Below are 20,034 nucleotides of genomic sequence, written 5' to 3'. Positions count from 1 at the left end.
TGTATGTTTAATCTTACTCTGCATGCTGTCCTATGCTTAGACTTCTCTTAACTAAATTCCCGTGTCCCCTAAAGTCAGGGTGATAAATGAATATTGGTGGCTTTGGAGTCATAAAGATTTGGCACTTAAGCCCCACCTGGCATGCTTTAAAACTGAAATGTGGGAGTGTCAATTTGCATTGGTACAAGATGTCCCAAGAGTGCCCTATAATCATGCCTATGGACACTGTCCCCTTAAAACTCAACTCAAATCTTCTGTCATACATAAAGCTTTTTTTTAACTTTTTCTCCTTTGGAATTCAACTAAAACTTGGTTCTACCTTTTTTAGTGAATTTATCATGTAACTCTTAATCTACCTAAATGACTGAATTTGAGGATAGCAAACACTTTGTTCCATTTACTTGGTGTCAATGTTATTGCCTAGTTCAAAAGCAACCTGCATACAATAGGCACTGAAATGTTTGTTGGAGACATGATACATTTTATTCCTTTTACATTTATTTGGAAAACTTAGATGTAAGCTAGAACTCATAATTTATAACTAGGGCAGTTTCCTTTGTGAAAATTAATCATACATCCTAGAGTTGAAGGAAAAGGACAATCTGGAGGAGTCCTTTTAGCCTTAGGCTTGGTCCTAATTTCATATCAAGATTAGCATATTGCTTATTAGAAGTACTGTTCAATATTTTAAAACCCTTTTACAGATTCTCAAAAAATTTCTCTTTAAAATGACTTGATTTTTATGTAATAAACTTTCTTATAGGAAAAAGAAAGTCTGACTCCTTGCGATAAAGGCAAATGTAGGCTGAACAGTACTTGGATTAATATAAATTGATTTAGGAATTGATTGGCAAGACAGCAGGTTAAGGAGTTAAAATTTACTAGCTCCTTGCTTGCATTTATAGGCAAGCAGCTGCACAAGTAAATAAGTGTAATACCTAGAAAGGAATAGCTTCTGTTATCACATTCTGGGCACTTTCAGAGTAACAGGTACCAATTTTGTTTTGGCACTCTCTTTATAAAGAAATTAAAGCAGAAACTTCAAGGTTTAAGGTAGACCATGCAAAACTGGGATTTTTAATTGCAGAATTTTTATTTTGCATGAATAGAACAATGCTAATTACAGTTCTACTTAGAGTAATATCTACCACAATCAAATCTAAGTCCCTTAAACTTCAGTTTGCCAGGAGCAATATCACAAGCACACAACTAATTATTAACAATTTATCAACAAGACACAAAAGCAAAAGTAAATAATTCACCTGAACTGATGTACTAAATGTACTTAAATATCACAATCCAAATAAATAAAAAACAAAAAATTAACGGAACAAGCTTTCCATGGGCATTTTCACAAATGTTTGGTCCATTTGTGGTCTATGTAAACATCTGACCTGGCATTTACACCTGCAAGTAACAAGGATTAGCCCACCAATAATCAATTAAAAGCATTTCCGGTGGACAATAGAAGGACCAGATTCATCATATTCCTGCTTGCTGATCCACATCTGCTGGAAGGTAGAGAGAGAGGCCAGGATGGAACCTCCAATCCAGACGGAGTATTTGCGTTCAGGTGGGGCAATGATTTTTATTTTCATTGTGCTTGGAGCCAGGGCTGTGATCTCCTTCTGCATTCTGTCAGCAATGCCAGGATACATGGTGGTACCGCCAGACAACACCGTATTAGCGTAGAGATCCTTCCGGATGTCCACATCACACTTCATAATGGAATTGTAGGTGGTCTCGTGGATCCCGCAGGACTCCATTCCCAGGAAAGAAGGCTGGAAGATAGATTCTGGGCATCGGAACCTCTCATTGCCGATGGTGATGACTTGACCATCAGGGAGCTCGTAGCTCTTCTCCAGGGAGGAGGAAGAAGCCGCGGTGGCCATCTCTTGCTCGAAGTCCAGGGCAACATAACACAGCTTCTCTTTGACATCCCTCACGATCTCCCTCTCGGCCGTGGTGGTGAAGCTGTAGCCTCTTTCGGTCAAAATCTTCATGAGGTAGTCGGTGAGGTCGCGCCCGGCCAGGTCAAGCCGCAGGATGGCGTGGGGGAGAGCGTACCCTTCGTAGATGGGAACGGTGTGGGTGACGCCGTCCCCGGAGTCCATCACGATCCCCGTGGTGCGGCCAGAAGCGTAGAGAGACAGCACGGCCTGGATGGCCACGTACATGGCGGGGGTGTTGAAGGTCTCGAACATGATCTGGGTCATCTTCTCCCTGTTGGCCTTGGGATTCAGAGGCGCCTCGGTCAGCAGCACAGGGTGCTCCTCGGGGGCCACTCGGAGCTCGTTGTAGAAGGTGTGGTGCCAGATCTTCTCCATGTCGTCCCAGTTGGTGACGATGCCGTGCTCGATGGGGTACTTGAGGGTCAGGATGCCCCTTTTGCTCTGGGCCTCGTCGCCCACGTAGCTGTCCTTCTGGCCCATGCCCACCATGACGCCCTGGTGCCGGGGGCGGCCCACGATGGAAGGGAACACGGCCCGCGGCGCGTCGTCTCCGGCGAAGCCGGCCTTGCACATGCCCGAGCCGTTGTCCACCACCAGCGCCGCGATTTCTTCATCAGCCATCGTGGAGTTCACCTGGAAAGCTGGGGCAGAGACGCGGAGAGCGCGTCAGACGCAAGGCCGGAGCCGCTCACCTCCCGCCGCCCCCCCTCCCGCGCGGCCCTGCGGAGTCCGGGCGGCCCTGCGGAGTCCCGGCGGCCCTGCGGAGTCCCGGCGGCCCTGCGGAGTCCCAGCGGCCTTGGCCGAGGCAGCCGCGGAGGGTGCGGGGCCGGGCCGAGGCATTGCCGCGGGCCAAGCGGCCTAGGACGCCAGGGCCCCGAGAGGAGGAGCAGAACGCAGGCCGCGGCTCCGCGAGACTGATGAGTCACCGGCGGCGGCGGCAGAGAGCGCCGCGCCGGACGGACCGGGCTGCCCCGCCCCGCCCCGCCCTCCCTCGGCTTTTCCTGCATCTTTCTCCCCGGCGCATCTCCCTCCCCCGCCTCCCCGGCCCGGCCGCGGCTCAGCGGGCCCCGATGAGACTCACGCTGAGAAAGCTCCCGCTCCCCGGATGCTGTCCCACCGAGACTGCCACTGGTGTGTCACTCAGCGAAGGCGCGCGCCCGGCTTTTAAACTCACCGCCGGGCGCGCTCACACCGGAACCGGAATGTCACCGTATTCTGGGCTCCCATTGGCCCAATACTTTACCGTCTGTTTCCTCCCCCAGACCCCGCCCCCGTTTTGCCCCTTCCCTCCCTTTTTTCTTCTACTCCCTCCGGAGGAGGAGTCACTTCCGGCCAGGCCTCCCTCGGCCTCCCCTTCCGGCCTCGGCCCCTACCTCGCCCTCGCCCCGCCCCTCCCATTTCCTCCCTCCAGGCCCCTCCCCTTTCCCCACCCCCATTCCTGTTCCCCAGCCTCCCTCCCCCGCCTCCTGCCGGCCCCGCCCCGGCTCCCGGCGCGGCTTCCGGTGCGGGCCCCGCCTCGCTGCCCCCGCCGCCGCTGCCGCCTGCGGGCTGGAGGAGGAGGCGGAGGAGGTGGAGGAGGCGGAGGCAGAGCCGGGGCCGCAGCGGCAGCGGCGGCCGGACGGGGGACCAGAGCGCGGCAGGAGCGGATCGTGTCGGGCCGAGGCCGAAGCCGCAGAAGGTAACAGCGCCCTCCCGGCCCCCCGCTCCCCAGGACTCAGTTTCCCCGCCTGTAAAATAAGAAATTTGGAGGAAATCAGCCTCAGCGCCCCCATCCCGCTGCGATGAAGAAGGAAGGGAGGGAAAGGAAGGGGTTCAGGAGACCGTGATGGGGGCGAGGGAGGGGAGAACCGGGGGACTCAGCGGGGAGGGGGCTAGTTGGAAAGCAGCGATGTGGGAGAGCGCGGCGGGGCCCGGGGGGGGGGGCGGGAGGGGTCAGTGGGGCGGGGGCGAAATGGGGGGAACCAGAGGGGAGGGGGATGAGAGGGAGAGATGAGGAGGGGGAGGCGGCGAACTGGGAGAGGGGAGAAGGGTCTGGGAACAGGAGAGATGAGGAGAAGACCAAAGAGGTCAGTGGGGAGGGGGCGCGATGGAAGGGAGGATGAGAGGGAGAGGAGAATGGGGAGACGTGAGATCAGTGGGGAGGGGGTGAAACCCTTGGGTGGAAAGGGGGAGGGGAGCACAAGACTGGCTAAGGGTGTGGACGAGTGTTGGGGGGGGGAAACAGGTAAATTGCTGAGTCAGGTTAAGTGGGGGGTGGGGGGAAGAAGATGTAAATTGGAGATGAGGGGAAGAAGAGGGGAATGAGGAGGTAAATGGAGAAGGAAAATGAGCTGGGTTAAAGGGGAGGTTAGGGCAAGTTGTGAAAGCCTTGTGGGGGGCCAGGGGAGTAAATGACGGTGAGTAAGGCTGGTTAAAACCTTAGTTCTTAGAGTGTGGTCCCAGAGGCAGGACTTGGGGGAAAAACTTTTCCTGATACCACTGAAACATTAATTTTTAATATAGCGAATCTCCGTTGATGTAAACCAACAGACAGTAGTTCTTTGGAGGGGTCCTCAGTAATTTTAAGAACCTAAGAGCCCTAAGGCCAAAAAGTTTTAGAACCATCAGATTAAAAATTGGAGTGTGTGTTGGGGGGGTATATTGTATGAGCATTTAGAGGTGGCCCGGAAGGCCTGAAGATGAGTAGAGAGGAGAGGGCCAGATGAAAATGAAAAGTAAAGCTAAATTAAAATGTTTTAACTGTAAGAAGGAAGATGGGAGGAGGTATGGTTAAAGGTAGGGCAGGGAAGGGTGTTAAATGTGGGGAATCACAGTGGGGTCAAGATAAGGCTGAGAGAGTCAAAGGAGGGGGATAGGCAAAGTTGGGGTTCTGAGGTCAGAGTTAAGATGGGATGAGAGTATTAAAATAGGGCAGGGCTAAAGAAGGTGGGCAAGATGTGGAGGTTCCAGAAATGTTGGGGTCTCCCAGGAGGTGAGCAAAGCAAGAACAGAAAATGGCTTAAGATGGGGGCTTCCAAACTGGGTTTGAGGAGCTTTAAGGGAGCAAAAGAATACAGGTGGCACTGGGTAAGAGAATGTAGGTGAGATATAAATAGGGGAAGTAGTGGTGAGGAGTTGGAGAGTTATAAAGGGTTGGAAGGGCTTGACTAGGAAGGACAAGAAGAGTTGGGGAGGAGAGGCTTGCAATGCAAAGAAAACTCAGGGAGTGGACAGATGAGGTGGGGAAATCACAGGCTAAAGAATGAAGTGCAAAGAGCAGAGTCAAAAATTAGTGTGTGTAGGGTGGGAGTTAGGGGTAAGGGGAGATTATGTGAAAATAGGAGTAGTCTGTGATATAGGAATATATATAAAGAGGGGTTGTTTTTGTTTTTTAAGATTTTAAGTTTTTAGAGCAGAATGAATTCCTTAAATACAAGCAATACTATTTTTCTGACTAACCTGGTTGTTTTCATTGTGAGGACTGGTAAAGCCTTCAGGCATCACAAGGCAACTAATTTTTTTGTAATGTGAAGTCCCCATCCATGGTGCCACACTTTGTAACTGGGATTTGCTAAACCCTTAGTAAGAAGGAATAATTGGGTGGCAAATGAGGGCACTTGCTTAAGGGGCAATTCACTTGTAATTTTCTACTGGTATTAAAAGGAAATTTGAAGCACAGCAATCTCATAATTCTTTTTTGCTGTTGTTGAAGTTGCTGTATTTTAAAGATTTAAATGTCTCAAATTCTTTTTATCTTCCATATTCTGAGGGGAATAGGATGTTTCTCATGATTAATTTTTTTTTTAAGTGAGAAATGAAATGAAAACTATCTGCAACTTCTTGCTTTTTAAATACCCTAATCAATGACGGCAGTGAGAAGCCACTTGGAATTTAAACGTTCCATAGAATGTTAGCAGCAAAGGCGCTTTTCGTAAAATAAACATAGAAAATGAGGATTCTTAATCCATCTCTAATCTTTTGCTTAGCTTTAAACATCCCCTTTCTCATTCTAATCCATGAAGAATGTTCAGTGTCCATGCAGGCTTCTCCCTGAGGGTCTTTCTTCCCAGGATTTTTGGGGGTTCTAAAGTCGTTTATTTGCGTTTCAGCCCTCAAACATTACTACTTATCAGTCATGTTCTGTCCCATGGTAACATACATGTGGAAGCAACAGTGTGCCATTGTGGGAACTTTACTTTGCCTGAAATGTACATTATGTGGTCTAGTCACTTACCAAGGCTTGGGGGAAACATTATTCTATCGGAGGCACATGAGCTTTTGTGTATCACCTCTGTAACCCATACCCTGTTTGTTGTGGGGATTGGCTTGGGGAACAGAGGGCGTGAAAGGGGGTGTGTGTGTTTGAAGAATGATTTGTAAGAGGAAGAATGCTGCTAAACCTGCCCCAGAATACTTTCCTCCTGAAAGGGCCCTTCATTTTTGTGCTGGTCCTTCAGCATCAGAATGGATGCCGTGATTCTTAAAGAAAGGGAATGTGGTGAAGATCACCTGGCAGTTACCAAAAAAAATAATAAAAATAAAAAAGGAGGAGAAATTAGCTTTGCTGTTTATAGACAATGTGGATATTTGCTTCGGATTAATTAACTTTAGAATCTCCAGAGGAATTTCCTCTTGTTTGTTTGAATGATGATTGCAATTTGAGACTCCTGCATGTTTCTTTCATGCTGTTGAAATTGGATTCTTTTTAAGGACTTAGTGTCCAGTTAACATTGCTCAGTCCACTGAACAAGCCAGCCGTCAGATTGGCATTTTGAAAAGCTTAACCCCAAAGAGCAGCTTTCTGGGTTTTTCTTTCTTTCCAAAGGTGGGGGAGGCAAGGGGAGGGAGCAGAGTTCTCTCTGCTCCATTTCTATATATGTCCAACTTGGCTGAGACATTCCTGAGGTTCTTGCAATTCTCTCTTCTTCACTCTGACCCCCTCTTGCCTTCAAGGCTCTGGTTTTAAGAGTCACAGACTGTATAATACAAATCTAGGTACATTCTTGCCAGTGAAAAAATATTAATAATGGAAAATGTTGGGGGGGAAAGATCAGAACCCAGACAGTTGGAGAATAGGACCTTTCTAAATTTCTTTTTAAATGTTTAGAAAGGAACAACTGCACTTCCTCCTCATTCTCCTTCCCACCAATTAAGGGCATAATCTGAAAGCTCAGCATGAGAAGCATTTACATTTAGTGGGAGGTCAGATATCAGATCAGGCTTGGGTTGCTCTGGCCCTTTGCTGGGGAAAGCCTGTCAGAACATGTTTTATGTGACTGTTTTTTCCTTTGTAGCTGTGGTTGGGACCTGAAGGATCCACCGTGGATCCCGTGTGCCTCCTTGGCAGGGCCCACCTTCCCAGCCATGCCAACCGGCGGATGAGGCTGGAGGCTCTGATGGAGCAGCTGCAAAAGCAGCAGCAGCCGCCGCCGCCGCCCGCTCCTCTGCAGATGGATTCCCGGGAAAGGCAGGAGCGGCAGATGCGAGAAGCCCAGCTGCTGTACGCCCAGCAGCTGGCAGCCCAGCAGGCCGGCCTCACCTCCCCGGCTCCCAAGGCTTCTGGGAGTCCCGCTCTGGGGCCCCTGGCCAGAATGCCGCTGGCCGCAGCAGCCGCCCGGCTCGGGAGCTCGGAGCCCGATGAGGAAGAGGAAGGGGGGCTGGAAGAAGAGGAAGGGGATGGGGAAGACTCCGAGATCCCCGAGAAGGAGGCCCAGCGTTCTTCCAAGTATTTCCACGTGCAGAAAGTGACTCGTCACGACTCCCGAGCCACCCCCATGGCAAATCCTCCTCTTCCTCTAGCACCAGGGCTGCAGAGGGGGCTGCACATCAAAGAGGACCATACCAGAGAGGCTCCAAAAGCCCCCCCCTCAGTCGCAGCATCCAGCCACCCAAACTGGAATCTGGAGGAGCCGCTTCCGCAGGTCAGTGTTCTGGGGAGGCTGCCTATGTCCCTTTACAGAAAGGGGCCCGAGACAGACTGATCTGGGGGCTTTCTTTCGTTCAGCCTTGCTTTCAGGCCCATTTTCTCTCTCTTCTCCTTCACCCTTAGAGGAAGTAAGAACTAAAGCTTTAGGGAGCCTTCTGAGGCAGGAGCAGCCACGCCGATTTTTCTCGGCCCTGGTGAGCAGAAGTCTGGATGTGACGGGGCTAAGAGGGGAGAACCATAAGCTGTAAATTAAATGGCTTGGTAGTGCTAAAGGGGGAAGGGGATTGAATGAGCTCAGCACTGGGCTGAGCACTTTACAGATTGTGTCTCATTTGACCCTCATGGAGGTAGGTGCTATTATTGTCATTCCCATTTTACAGTTGAAGAAACAGGTGGGTAAATGTCTTTGGGTCCCAGGTAGAACTTGTCTGAGGGGGGATTTGGACTCGTCTTTCTCTGACTCTTGGCCCTCCATCCCCCTAGCAGCTTCTAACAAAGGCTTCCATGATGAAACTAGTAATGTTAGTCAGGTCCCCATTTTACTGCTTTGTTCTTTTATGTGTATTTAGAGAAACAAAGTCAGAGCTAGAAGGAACCTCAGTAACTATCTCACCAACCCCTTTTATTTGAAAGGTGGGGAACTCAGCCTGTGGAGGCTAGATGACTTGCCCAAGGTCATACTGTAGGAATCAGAGGCAGGATTTGAGTCCAGCTCCTCTGATTCTAGAACCCTGGCTCACTCTGCTGGACCACAGGAGCCTTCTCAGAGCATAGGGGGTGTTTTTACATGGATAAGGAAGACTGTCTTTGCAGGGGCAGGGATGGAGCACAGGAGTTCATGAAGTTGTCTCCTCAATCTCAGGCTCTCCCAGCCTTGGAGATGACTTCTTTTCCTGTCTCAGTATCCATGCTAGTCCACAGGATAATAGAATTAGGTGATCTTCTTGTCTACCAACCTCATCTTTGGAGGTCCGCAGAAATGATGGGCCCTGGGTAGTAAAGGGTAAAGTGGAGATTCTAATCCAAAAGTCCGGAGCTGGCGTTCTTAACCCAGCGCTTGCGGGGCCAGCTTTTGCTTTCCTTCCCCCTACGCCATGTCGGTGAAATAAGGAAGGAACCGAGGTGCAGAGAGGCAGCCTCAAATCACCAAGTGATTCAGTAGCAGAGCTGGGCCCAGGGCCAGGGAGTCTCAGTTCCCACCACAGCACCTTGGCCGCAAAGCCAGGCCCTCCCAGATGATTTAAATGTGATTGAGCTCTCCGCGCCTGTGGATTGCCAGCAGCCCCTCCATTACCATGTGGTTGGCAGAGGTCCATGTTGAGTCAGCATGAAAGAGGGATCCCTGACAGCAGTGGGGGAGTTCGGGCAGCAGGCAGCGGGGCCTTGGCGGCTGGCCAGCCTCTGCACACGAGTCCTGATTCCTCGAAAGTGAAGCCGCGTGTGAAGAGGGAGTGGAGCTTCCCGTCCTGGCTTGCCTGCAGGAAACCAGGCAGGTGTTGGGGTCAGGCCTCTGGGGGGTTAGAACGAGGCTCTCCAGGCTCCTGCTGGCAGGGAGGGATTAGTCAGGTGCTCCTGTGACAGGCCCCCCGGGCCCCCAGGAGCTGAGGCCTAAGTATTCTTTAGGCTCCCACGTTTCTGAGCCTAAGTCAGTTCGTTCTTTGCATATTTGATCGCTTTTTTAATTAGACAGCCTAGCAGGATGAGTTCCTTAGACTAAACTTCTTTTGGGCAGGAGTAGAATCAGGGAACAACAGAAGTAGAAACAGGAGCCAAATCAGGAAATGAAGTGACTTTGAAAAACCTTGGTGTGTAGGTGTAGCCCAGATATAAAATCCACTTGTTGTCACATCCTTTCCCCTGCTCATTTCTGGTGATCTGAATAAGAAGTTGATTTGAATGGTATTGTCACTTGTACCCTGCCAAGACTGAAGAGAGAGAGAGAGTGAGTCAGAGAGCGAAAGAGAAAGAGAGAAACAGAAATGGAAAGAGAAAGAGAGAGTGAGTTAGTATGAGTTTGGGGATGTTTAGAAAAGAGAAGCATTTCTCTTGTAAATCATACAGGAAAAAAAAAACACAAAACTTTTTCTAAAGTTGCTATGACAAAGGTCAGTCTTTTCTACAGTATTGTTAATAATCTATTGGCGATTGGATGAAATGGGGTGAGGGGGTAACTATTTGACCTAAATACTCACCCTCTAAACTTGTTTCCTCTTTGTACACTGGGGAGAATAATGATCGTGTCACCTACTGGACACGATTGCTGGGCTCATCGTTCAAATAAAAGAATGTATGGAAAGTGACTGGAAGATTTTAAAATCCTGGAGAATTGTCAGTTATGTTTATGTTGTTGTTATTTCCTGGCTTTCAGCCAGAATGTTTTTTTTCCCCAAATTTAGCTCACTTTGTGGTGTACCAGCCTAACTTATTTTTCAGGTAGGAGGACAAACATTATAAAATCAACTTTTGTTTAAAAAACATGAAAACTGATCTCCTGACTAGCTACTTGTATCTGGAACATTGAATGATTTGGTAAACAAATAGACATATCTGAAAAAACATTTTGAAAAGCAAGGTGGCTATCATTCAGCACTGGAAAAACATTTGGAAAGACTTTAGGGCTCTAGAGAATGTGATTGAAAGCGGCTGCTGTAGAACATGGATAGCCATACTTATTTTTTTTTTTTTTTTTCAGATTCTCTTTACTTCTCTACTCCTGGACAATAATTCGTTTCTGCAAAGCTGGGATGTTTTTAGGGTACGGTGTGGGGGAGGTTAGTGGTGATTGTTATTGTTATTCCCAATAACAATGATAGGAAGATGGATGATGCCATTGAGCCTGGCTTTCTGAACCCCACTGGGCTTGGATAGCTGAGTAAATAATCGTAAAACTAGGCAACAGTTTTTGACAACCAGAGGGAAAAACCTCAACACACAGCAACTCGGGAGGTGTGAACCATTTGGAGAGAGGTTGCTTCAGTGTATAGAGGGGAAAGAAAAAGCTTAAGTGAGCTAGTTATGATTAATAACTAGATTATTGTTAATAATCTATTGGAGGTTGGAAGAAATGGGGTGAGGGAGTAAACTATTTGACCTAAATTATTACCCTCTAAACTTGTTTCTTCTTTGTACACTGGAGAGAATAATGATGGTGTCATCTACTGGACACGATTGCTGGGCAGTTCAAATAAAATAACGTATGGAAAGTGACTGGAAGTTATGATTAAGGCATTTGCCACCATAGGGCCAATGTGGAAAGATAGGAGGTGCCAAAAAAGAACAAAAGAGAAATGAGATTTTCAGATTAAATGTAGTAATTGAAACCCTGGGTGAGCATGAGTGTCTGTGTCTAGCGTTCTGCGTACTTGGACGATCCCTTCAGTTACTGAGTGAGGAATGGGCAGTGGCAGATGATGATGATGGCTAGCCTTTCCCACCTAAATATCCCTGGTTTAGGATTCTGTGAGATAAACAGACTTAAGGACCTGGCAGGGGGGGCAACATTTGTTCCTTACACAACATGTCATGCTTGTTGTGGTGCTCTTTAAGATAAGCAGAGAGCTCTCTCCACCACAGTTACTACTGAGGTTTACCCAAGGCTCAGAGCTGTGGCAGAGCAAGTTACTTGGTCCTCTTGGCAAGTCCATAACCCAGGTGTTTATAGTGTCCATATTTGTGTTTTGCTTTGCAAAATAGTATAGAGAAAAAAACCAAAGCTACCAGAGGCCTTTTCTTTGTCTGTCCATGCGCGGGAAAGCGTGGCAGTCCCCTGGTTTCTGCACTGACCTGGAAGAAGGCTTTGAAAGCTCTGAGATGGATGGTTGGATAGTTAGATGGTCAAAAAGTGAGCTAAAGCATGTGTTAAGTAAGCATTTACTATGTGCCAAGTGCTGTGTTAAGTGTTGGGGATACAAAAATCAAAAAACAAAATGGTCTTGAGTTTTAAGGAACTTACATTCTACAGGGGGAAGACGATTCATAAATGGCAGATGTGGAGGGGATTGGAAAAGGGGGGAAGGGAGCCTCATAGGCTGCTGGGGGTATGGCAGGTCTGGGTCAGAACTCCCTGATCCTCTAATCAGCCCCAAGGTGAAATAATCCTCCAGGGGCCAGAGAGTGTGAAGGGGAGGGAGCAAGTCAGATCAGAGAGTGAACTTAAATTATTATTATTTTTTTGAAATGTTTTGGAGATGTGTGGCTCCCTGTGTTTTATATATAGTGTCTGATAGTTTACAGTCATGAATGGATCAGGCTAAGCTTCCTGCATCATTGGCCCCTGAGTGGCTGCTTTGGGCCGCCAGCATCCTGCCCTCCCACCTTGCCCAAGCTTTTGCTTCCAGGACATGGATCTCAGGAACAGTTGGATAGGCTTGTCTGGATCCTGCTGTTGCTGATTCTCTCCTTGAATTCCCACACTCTTCAGCAGCTTTCTAAGTGAACAAGGGAGTAGAAAGAGCAGAGATGTGGAGCCTCAGAGATGCGATGTGGCGGCACACCAGTGACCTTCTGGTCCCCACGCTCGGTCTCTGACGGCGTCCCCAGAGATGGTTTGGGAAAGAGCCCTTTTGTGTCCCCCCACACACACCTAGGCCAAGCCACAGTGCCTCTCTTCTGTGAGAAGGGGATGGGAGCGCTTGTTCAGGGGGACTTTCTGCCTCTGCACCCGCAGTCCCACAGTCTCTGCCACATGGCAGTGTTTCTGTTCACACCTGCCCCCCTTTTCTGACCGCGGCCATCCTCTCGGACCACCGGCCTGTCCTCCTGGCTCTCCAATCATCCCTTACTCTCCTTGCTTGGGACATGGAGCTCTTTTTTACTGTCCAAGGACGGGTGCCCCCAATCCTGGGGCTGGGCCATTGAAGCCTTTTCCAGGCTCCTGTTAGCGGCTCTTTTCAAAAGAGCCTGTCTTTTATAGACTGGCCCTGCATCTGCAGCTAAAGGCTGAGATCCTCTGCACTCCAGACTTAGCGCACGGAAGTAAACGAGATCTAAATGGAGAAGAGGAGCCAGGAAGCTTTTGGTAGAGATGCCTCCTTAGGCTGTTGAACTTTAGCAGATGCAGCTTTAAGAATACAGGTGATAGTTAAAGGCCTGAGAGTGAATGAGATCGCCAAGAAGGTTCAGCACAACCTGGCAGGGAGGGGGTGACAGGGACAGTGTCTGTGTCTGTGTGTCTGCACACCTGCCACTGCTTGCCTGAAGGAGCTCTTCCCATAACAGACTCAGAGCGAAAGGAGGTAAAAGAAGAGAATGAGATAAGGCTGAAATGAAGGGAAAAGAGAGGGTCCATGCTTGCTTTGCTGCTGAGTGTTGTACAGGGCTCTACTTTAGATCTCCTAACTAGAAGGGAAGGAGGCTGAGCACTGAAAGCAGGCTGTTGGAGATATTGATTGTCTTCCATTGGCTATTGATCAAGGGGGAATTGGTGACCTTTGAGAAAGCAGCTTCGATGTAGGGGGAGGAAAGGAAGCTGGATTGCAAAGAATTAGAGACAGACAGAGGCCATAGTGACTCATTCCTTTGTAAATTTATGTAAACTTTTTTTTTTACATTTTTGGCCCTTCTTGCTTCTGAATGACAGGTTTCATATCATACCCTGGGAGGTTGCATCAAATGATAGAGCATTTGATTTAGATGTGGGTTTGAATGCCAGGTTTGCTGTTTTATGCACTTCCATTCCTTCTTTTATAAAATGAGACCAATGAAGTGAATAATCTTGAAGATATTTTTCATAAGCAAGTGGTGCTTAAACCAAGTAATACATTTTGTTGTGGAATCTGGGAATTTCGTGGACATGTTCCCTTCAACCTAGCCATACGTGTCACAGTTGTATAAACTGTCTTTTCAGGACTGATAAATAATTGAACTCACTCTTCAAACTATATTAGCTATATAAATTCAGCTATATTTGAAAATATACCTTACTATTTATAAGTACTCTGTTAGAACTGTGGTCTATTTGGTACAAGGAAATATGATGAGGAAATTTCCTTGTCAACCCAGCTCACAGTTTAGAGACTTAAAGACTTGCCAGGAATCCTGAAAGGTAAAGTCACCTACTTGGGATCACCCAGCTAGACTGTCAGAAGTGATACTTAGCTCTGGTCTTCCTGATTTTAAAGCCCATTCACAAGCCACTAACCTGCTGTTTCTCCCTCTCTTCCCTTCCTTCCCTCCATCACTTACTGAGCCCCTTCTTCCTCCCTCTCCCTGCTCATCCACACCTTTAAAAAAGTTTTATTGAGGCTTTCACAGAGATCATAGTTGTTGCTGGAAATAGCCCTGCCTCCACTCCCACACACACAGTTCAAACCTTCCCTTGTAACAAAGAAAATTAGTTACAGGCCCATCGTGCAGTGACCACATGTGACACTGCCTCATTACACCCTTATTGTCTCCCTTCTCTCTGTCAAGAGGAAGTCAGTATGTTTCAGGATCAATATGGGCCCTTTAGTTATTCTGTGTTCACTTTACTTTTAGTGGGATCGTTTGATTTATGTTGTTGTAGTTATGTGTATATTGCCTCATTTCCTTTCTTTGTGCTGTATCAGTTCATACAATTCTTATGGTTCTCTGAATTTTTCATGTTATTTTTATTCATATACATTCAGCCATTCTTCAGATCTAAAAGAAAAGTAAATATCATTTGTTTTTATATAAAATTTTCTCTTCTATCCAGAAAGCTTCCCCTCATAACAAAGAAGAGGCTCTGGGATGGGGTTGTGGAACATCTTTTCTTTATATTGTTGTCATTGTGGACATTGTTGTTTGTTTGTTTTTTTAATTAAAGCTTTTTATTTTCGAAATATATACATAGATAATTTTCAACATTCACCCCTACAAAACCCTGTGTTCTAATTTTTTCCCTCCCTTCCCCTACCTACTCCCCCAGTCTGCAAGCGATCTAATATATATTGAACATGTGCAATGCTTCTATACATATTTCCACAATTATCATGCTGCTCCTGAAAAATCAGATCAAAAAGGGAAAAAAATAGAAAGAAAACAAAATGCAAGCAAACAACAGAAAGAGTGAAAATGCTATGCTGTGAACCACACTCAGTTCCCACAATCTTTCTCTGGGTGCAGATGGCTCTATTCCTCACAAGATCATTGGAACTGGTCTGAATCACCTCATTGTTGATGATAGTCATGTCCATCAGAATTGATTCTTGTATAATCTTGGTGTTGCCGTGTATAACGATTTCCTGGTTCTGTTCATTTCACTCAGCATCAGTTCATGTAAGTCTCTCCAGGCCTTTCTGAAATCATCCTTCTGATTGTTTCTTACAGAACATATACCATTCATGTACCATAACTTATTCAGCAATTCTCCAACTGATGGGCATCCACGCAGTTTTCAATTTTTTTGCCACTACAAAAAGGGCTGGATGTTGTTTTTCTCTTTCTGTTTACTTCATTAGTTCATGTAAATCATCTCTTGCTTTTCTAAATTCTTTATAGTTATCTTTTTTACTATATAGTAAATATCCCATTACATTCGTGTGCTGCCTTTTGTTTAGCTGGTTCCCAATCAATAGATATTTACTTTGTTATAATTCTTAGCTACTGAAGAAAAGGCCTACTATTGATTTATATGGGACCTTTCTGTGTTTGACCTCCTGGGGATATATTCCTAGCAGAAGGGATCTGGACATTTTAATCAGTTCCTTAGCATAATTCCAAATTGCTTTCCAGAACAGGTGAGCTGTTTCACAGCTCCACTAACAGTTTATCAGTGCTCCTATCTTTTTGCAGCCCCTCCAGCTCTGACTGCGGTAGTTTTTTGTTATCTTTGTGAATTTACCATGGGGCAGGAAGACCAATTAATGTGAGCACTTTCCCCAAAAATTGTTGTCTGAATTTATGTAGATTGTCCGGCTCCCAAATAACGATCAAGTGAGAGACCTCCAGTAAGGGTCTTATTCTACTTCTGAACTGCACAAATGGTCAGCAGAAGCCTATGAGCAAGAGGAAAGGAGTCTTCAGCAGGGCCCGCACAGGCAAACTCGCTGTCTCCCTGCAGGGCTTCTGGCTTTGCAGGCCAGAGGACCCCGGTGTGTGGTCTTGGAAACCACGAGAGCAGCTGTGACCAGTGTAGAAGGCCACACTTAGACCAGGACTGAGAACCTGGGTGCAGGGGAATCCCTCTTGTTCCAAGGTCCTTCAGAGATCCAGGGAGGCCTAATCTCAAGGGGTGCAGGGCAGGACTCCTCAGCCAGAGCAGGTCCCAGCACTGAGCCCCAATTCAGGTGCTAAAGCTGGAGATATGACCGAAGCAGCATAAGTAATTATTGTAGATCTAGAGCTGCCCCATGATCCAGTTTAGCCAAGACTCCAGGGAAGCGTGTCTCTTCAGCAACCCAGTGGTGAGAGCACCAGGCCTGAGGGGGGAGGAGCTGCTGGCTTCCTTCAACCCCCTCCCCCCTCAAATCCCAGCTTCCTGGTGTTCTCCTCAGGACCCTCTTCCCTCCGTCAGTGGTCTCCACTTTACCTCCTACAGAGCTAGTCTGTTCATGGTAGTTTTCATGTTTTCTCCCTCATCAGATGATGAGCTCCCAAGGGAAGCAAATGCCCTTTCCAGCATTAAATGCCGAGTGATTAATTGGCCAATCTGCCCAACTTCTTACCTGGAACAGAGGAAGAAAGCTAAATACACACTCTGTTTGGTGTAGAAAGAAATTGAATTCCAAGAGTATGATAAGGAAGGTGTGCTTTACCTGGAAGGAGATGTCAGAAGCAACACAAACTCCCTGATCTCCCAGGGGGAATGAAGGAGGGAAAATAAAGAAAAACGTAAAAAAAAAAAAAAAAAAAGTACTATATCCTAACTTGTTGCCCATCAAGTAGAGACAGACTGAACAAATTAAGTTATGTGAACGTAATTCAACATTTGTGCACAATAAACAGGAAAAAAAGAGGAATACAGAGAATCTTGGGTCTCATGACCTGATGCAAGAGAAAAGGAGCAGAACCAAAGCAATTTTCTAAGACAATACTATTGTCCAGAAAAAAACAGCTTTGAAAGTCTTGAGAAAGATCTCTGATGAATACAGTGATCAGCCCTGTTTCCACAAGACCCAGGATGAAGGAGATCACCCCTCTCCTAACAGGGAATGGGTGAATTCGAGGTACAGAAAAGGTGCACATAGCCACTGTGCCTAATTATTATTTCCTTTTTAGGTTCTTTTGGGGGGTGGGGGGTGGGAGAGAGGACGTTAGCCAGATTTAAAGGGGGATGGGGAGATCTTGAAACATTTTTTTTTTTTAAGCACAGAAGAGAGATGAAGTTAGTTAAGAAGGAAGCCCAGACAATAAGTAGGATAATTTTGGAAATAATGTGCAAAATGTATTATATACTCTTTGCATGAAGCGAGTAGTATGAAAGGAGATTTATGGTTTCATATAGTCTTCTTTTGTATTTTGCTTTTGTGGAAATATTATTTTCCAGAACATTTAATTTCAGAGTTAAAAATAAAAAGTGGAAAAGAATTTTGATCCAATCAAAAAATATTTATTAAGTACCTGTTCTATGCTAGGCACTAGGCCAAGTTCTAGAGATCCAAGAAACCACACCAAAGGAACTTAGGTTCTAACAGGGAGATGTTCTTCTGGGTATGTGTAAAACACAGAGCAGCAATGAGGTATCCAATAACACTAGTTCCTTGGCAGGGTGGGGACCAGGTTTAGGAGAGAAAGGAAGCCAGAGATTCTAAGCAGAGCAGGAAGGCATTCCAGGCCCGGGGGAGAGTCAGTGCAGAGGTGGGAGCATAGAATGTAGGAGAAACTGGTCGGGCAGCGTGATTGTGCCAGAGGGCAGAGAAGGGGAAGAAGAAGGGGACAGGTTGGGAAAGCTCTACCTGCCAAACAGAGGATGATGTGACTCTAGGAGTAATGGGGCTTCCTCTGGGTCTGAGTAGGTGTGACCTGCACTTTAGGAGAGACTTTGGTGCTTGTGTGAAAGGTGGTGTGAAGTAGGTGAAGTTGAAGTTTTTAGGTTTGTCAGTGAGACCAGTTCAGAAAATACTGTAATTGGGCTAGTTAAGAGGTGATGAGGGCCTGATTAAGGTGGTGACTGTGAGGGGGGAGACTTTAGAAACAAGATCTGGTGATTAATTGGACGGAGGATGACTGGGATTGTAAACCTGTATGAGTAAGAGAATGATGAGACTCTTGACATAATAGGGAAGCTCAGAAGAGGGATGAGTTTTGGGGAAAGATAATGAATTCTGGTTTAAATAGTTTGAGATGCCTCTAGGACATGGCAAATAGACAATTGGCACTTTGAAAATGGAGAGAGACAGAAAGAGACTGACTTTAGGGCTATGTACGTGTCTTGGAGTCATCCAAATGAGAGAAGAGAAGAATAGAGGATCCAAGACAAAGCCTTGAGGTCCATCCATGATTAGTGGCCATGATGTGGATAAAGATCCAACAGAAATGCAAGGAGGAGCAGATAGGTAGGAAAGCTAAGAAAAAGCACTGATACAGAAGCCTCTTCTACCTCTATTGAGAGAATTTAGGAGGAGAAGGGAGTTCAGTGTCAGGTGCTGCTGAATCCAGAAGAATGGGGATGGAGAAAAGGCCATTCGGCTTGACAATAAGGAGAAGGGCAGGAAATTGGAAGAGAGAAGTTTGTTTGGCAATAGAGTTGGGAGCCAAATTACAGAGGGTTTAGAAGAGAGCGAAAGGATAGCCAATGGTGTGGAGTGGATAGCTTTTTTCACATCAGTAGTTCCTTGTCAAATTAAGGTGATTTCCTTCAATTCTCCCAAATCTTCCAATATTAAATAGCTGTTTTTTATATAAGGGAAAGGGTTTGGACCTGTGATTTCCTCAGTGTAGGGAACTACCAAATGAAAAAACTATCAGTGAAGAGTCACCACTTTTTCTGTAGTTTAGAATCTTAGGAAGTTACTTGAAGGACTGAAAAGTTACGGGACTTTCCCAGGATCACTTAGTCTGTATAAGAGGGTCTTGGACTCTGCTCTTTCTAGCTCCAAGGGTAGATTGATATCTGCTCTGCCATGTTGCCATTCTTAACCAACTATATTTGTTCTCAGAAGTCTTCCATTTTGTTAGTCTTTTTGTTTTGGGGGGAGAGGGAAGAGGGGAGAAGAGAGTGGTGGCAGCGGTGGAGTCGCTTTCTCCTTATTTTTACAGTTACTAAAATTTCATGAAGCAATTCAGGCGCAAATACACTGAGTTGTCTTGTGTTTCCTAATGTTGCCTGGAATTTCATTTGCTTTCTTGGTCATCCCACTGGACTAGTATCCTTAGGGAGTAATTTATGGTGCCTTCTAGATCTCTTTCCTTGCCACTTGACTCTCTTGACTGTTCATAGAGCTTCCAAAGGTTTATTTACATGCATCATTAGTCATTTGGCATTTGATTCCTGGCCATACCATTGGTTCATTCAGTTGGTTTTTTTTTTTTTCTTTTTAAATTTTTATTTTGAATTCCATATTCTCTTCCTCCAGCCTTTCCTCCACCTATTGAGAAGGCAAGAAATATGATACCATGAAATCTTGCAAAACTGCATTAGCTAAATCTATGTTAGCCATGAGCAACAGTGTCTTTTCAATGACTTGCAGTATTTAACCTCTTATTCCGTCTGTGAAATGAAGAGAATATATTCAATGGATTCTGAGATCTGCTTTCAGTCTATAATCTTGTGATCTCTAAGATTTTTTTGCCTCTTAGATACAAAGAGGATCTTTATTGTATTAAGTGTCATATGCACACGTAGTACTTGTGATTGGTAACTAAAGGAGCATGTGAGCTCTGTTTTGTGGCATACATGTGTGATTTTCCTGGCTATATGTGGAAGAGTGACTTGTTGCTTCTTTAGTTTCCATGCACTGCCTCCATGTACTGATTCATTTCTTGGCATGTGGTGTTAGCTCCAACTTTTTCTCTAATTCTTAAACTCAAATTCAGGGGAAGCCCCTCATTGCAGTTCCTACATCCATGAAATCCCAGGTCCAAGCCCTTTCCCTCTTTGCTTCTAGGGATGATTGAAGAAAGGGAGAAGGGTCAGGGAGGATGTGACGGCTGAATCCAAGGATTCGAGGGGTTGCTGTGTGGAAGAGGAAATAGATTGGTTTGATTTACTATAGTGAATGGAACCAGAAGCTAAAGGGGGTAGCAAGTGCAGAGAAACAAATTTAGGTTGGATGT

General features: G+C 46.2%; 2 protein-coding genes across 2 annotated transcripts in view; one reads left to right on the top strand and one right to left on the bottom strand.

The window, feature by feature from the left end:
* Positions 1–1,069: 1,069 nt before the first annotated feature.
* Positions 1,070–3,180, bottom strand: LOC100923807 (actin, cytoplasmic type 5). The gene is made up of 2 exons (XM_031956618.1): positions 3,034–3,180; positions 1,070–2,593 (listed from the first exon to the last, which is right to left on the bottom strand). The coding sequence occupies exon 2, from the start codon at positions 2,571–2,573 to the stop codon at positions 1,443–1,445; it is 1,131 nt and encodes a 376-aa protein (XP_031812478.1). The 5' UTR covers positions 2,574–2,593; positions 3,034–3,180; the 3' UTR covers positions 1,070–1,442.
* Positions 3,181–3,519: 339 nt separating this feature from the next.
* ARID3B (AT-rich interaction domain 3B) overlaps positions 3,520–20,034 on the top strand; it is a 49,598-nt gene continuing 33,083 nt past the window's right edge. Inside the window, exons 1-2 of the mRNA XM_031956617.1 lie at positions 3,520–3,630; positions 7,226–7,852. Coding sequence (XP_031812477.1) covers positions 7,310–7,852 — 543 coding nt within the window. The 5' untranslated portion in view covers positions 3,520–3,630; positions 7,226–7,309. The remainder of the gene's footprint in view (positions 3,631–7,225; positions 7,853–20,034) is intronic.

This window comes from Sarcophilus harrisii, chromosome 2 (genome assembly GCF_902635505.1).
Source record: "Sarcophilus harrisii chromosome 2, mSarHar1.11, whole genome shotgun sequence".
NCBI lineage: Eukaryota > Metazoa > Chordata > Mammalia > Dasyuromorphia > Dasyuridae > Sarcophilus > Sarcophilus harrisii.
This window is presented reverse-complemented; position numbering and strand designations above follow the sequence as displayed.

Bases quoted from the DNA above. Each gene is read 5' to 3' on its own strand.
- LOC100923807 (XM_031956618.1), bottom strand. From the start codon at position 2,573: ATGGCTGATGAAGAAATCGCGGCGCTGGTGGTGGACAACGGCTCGGGC.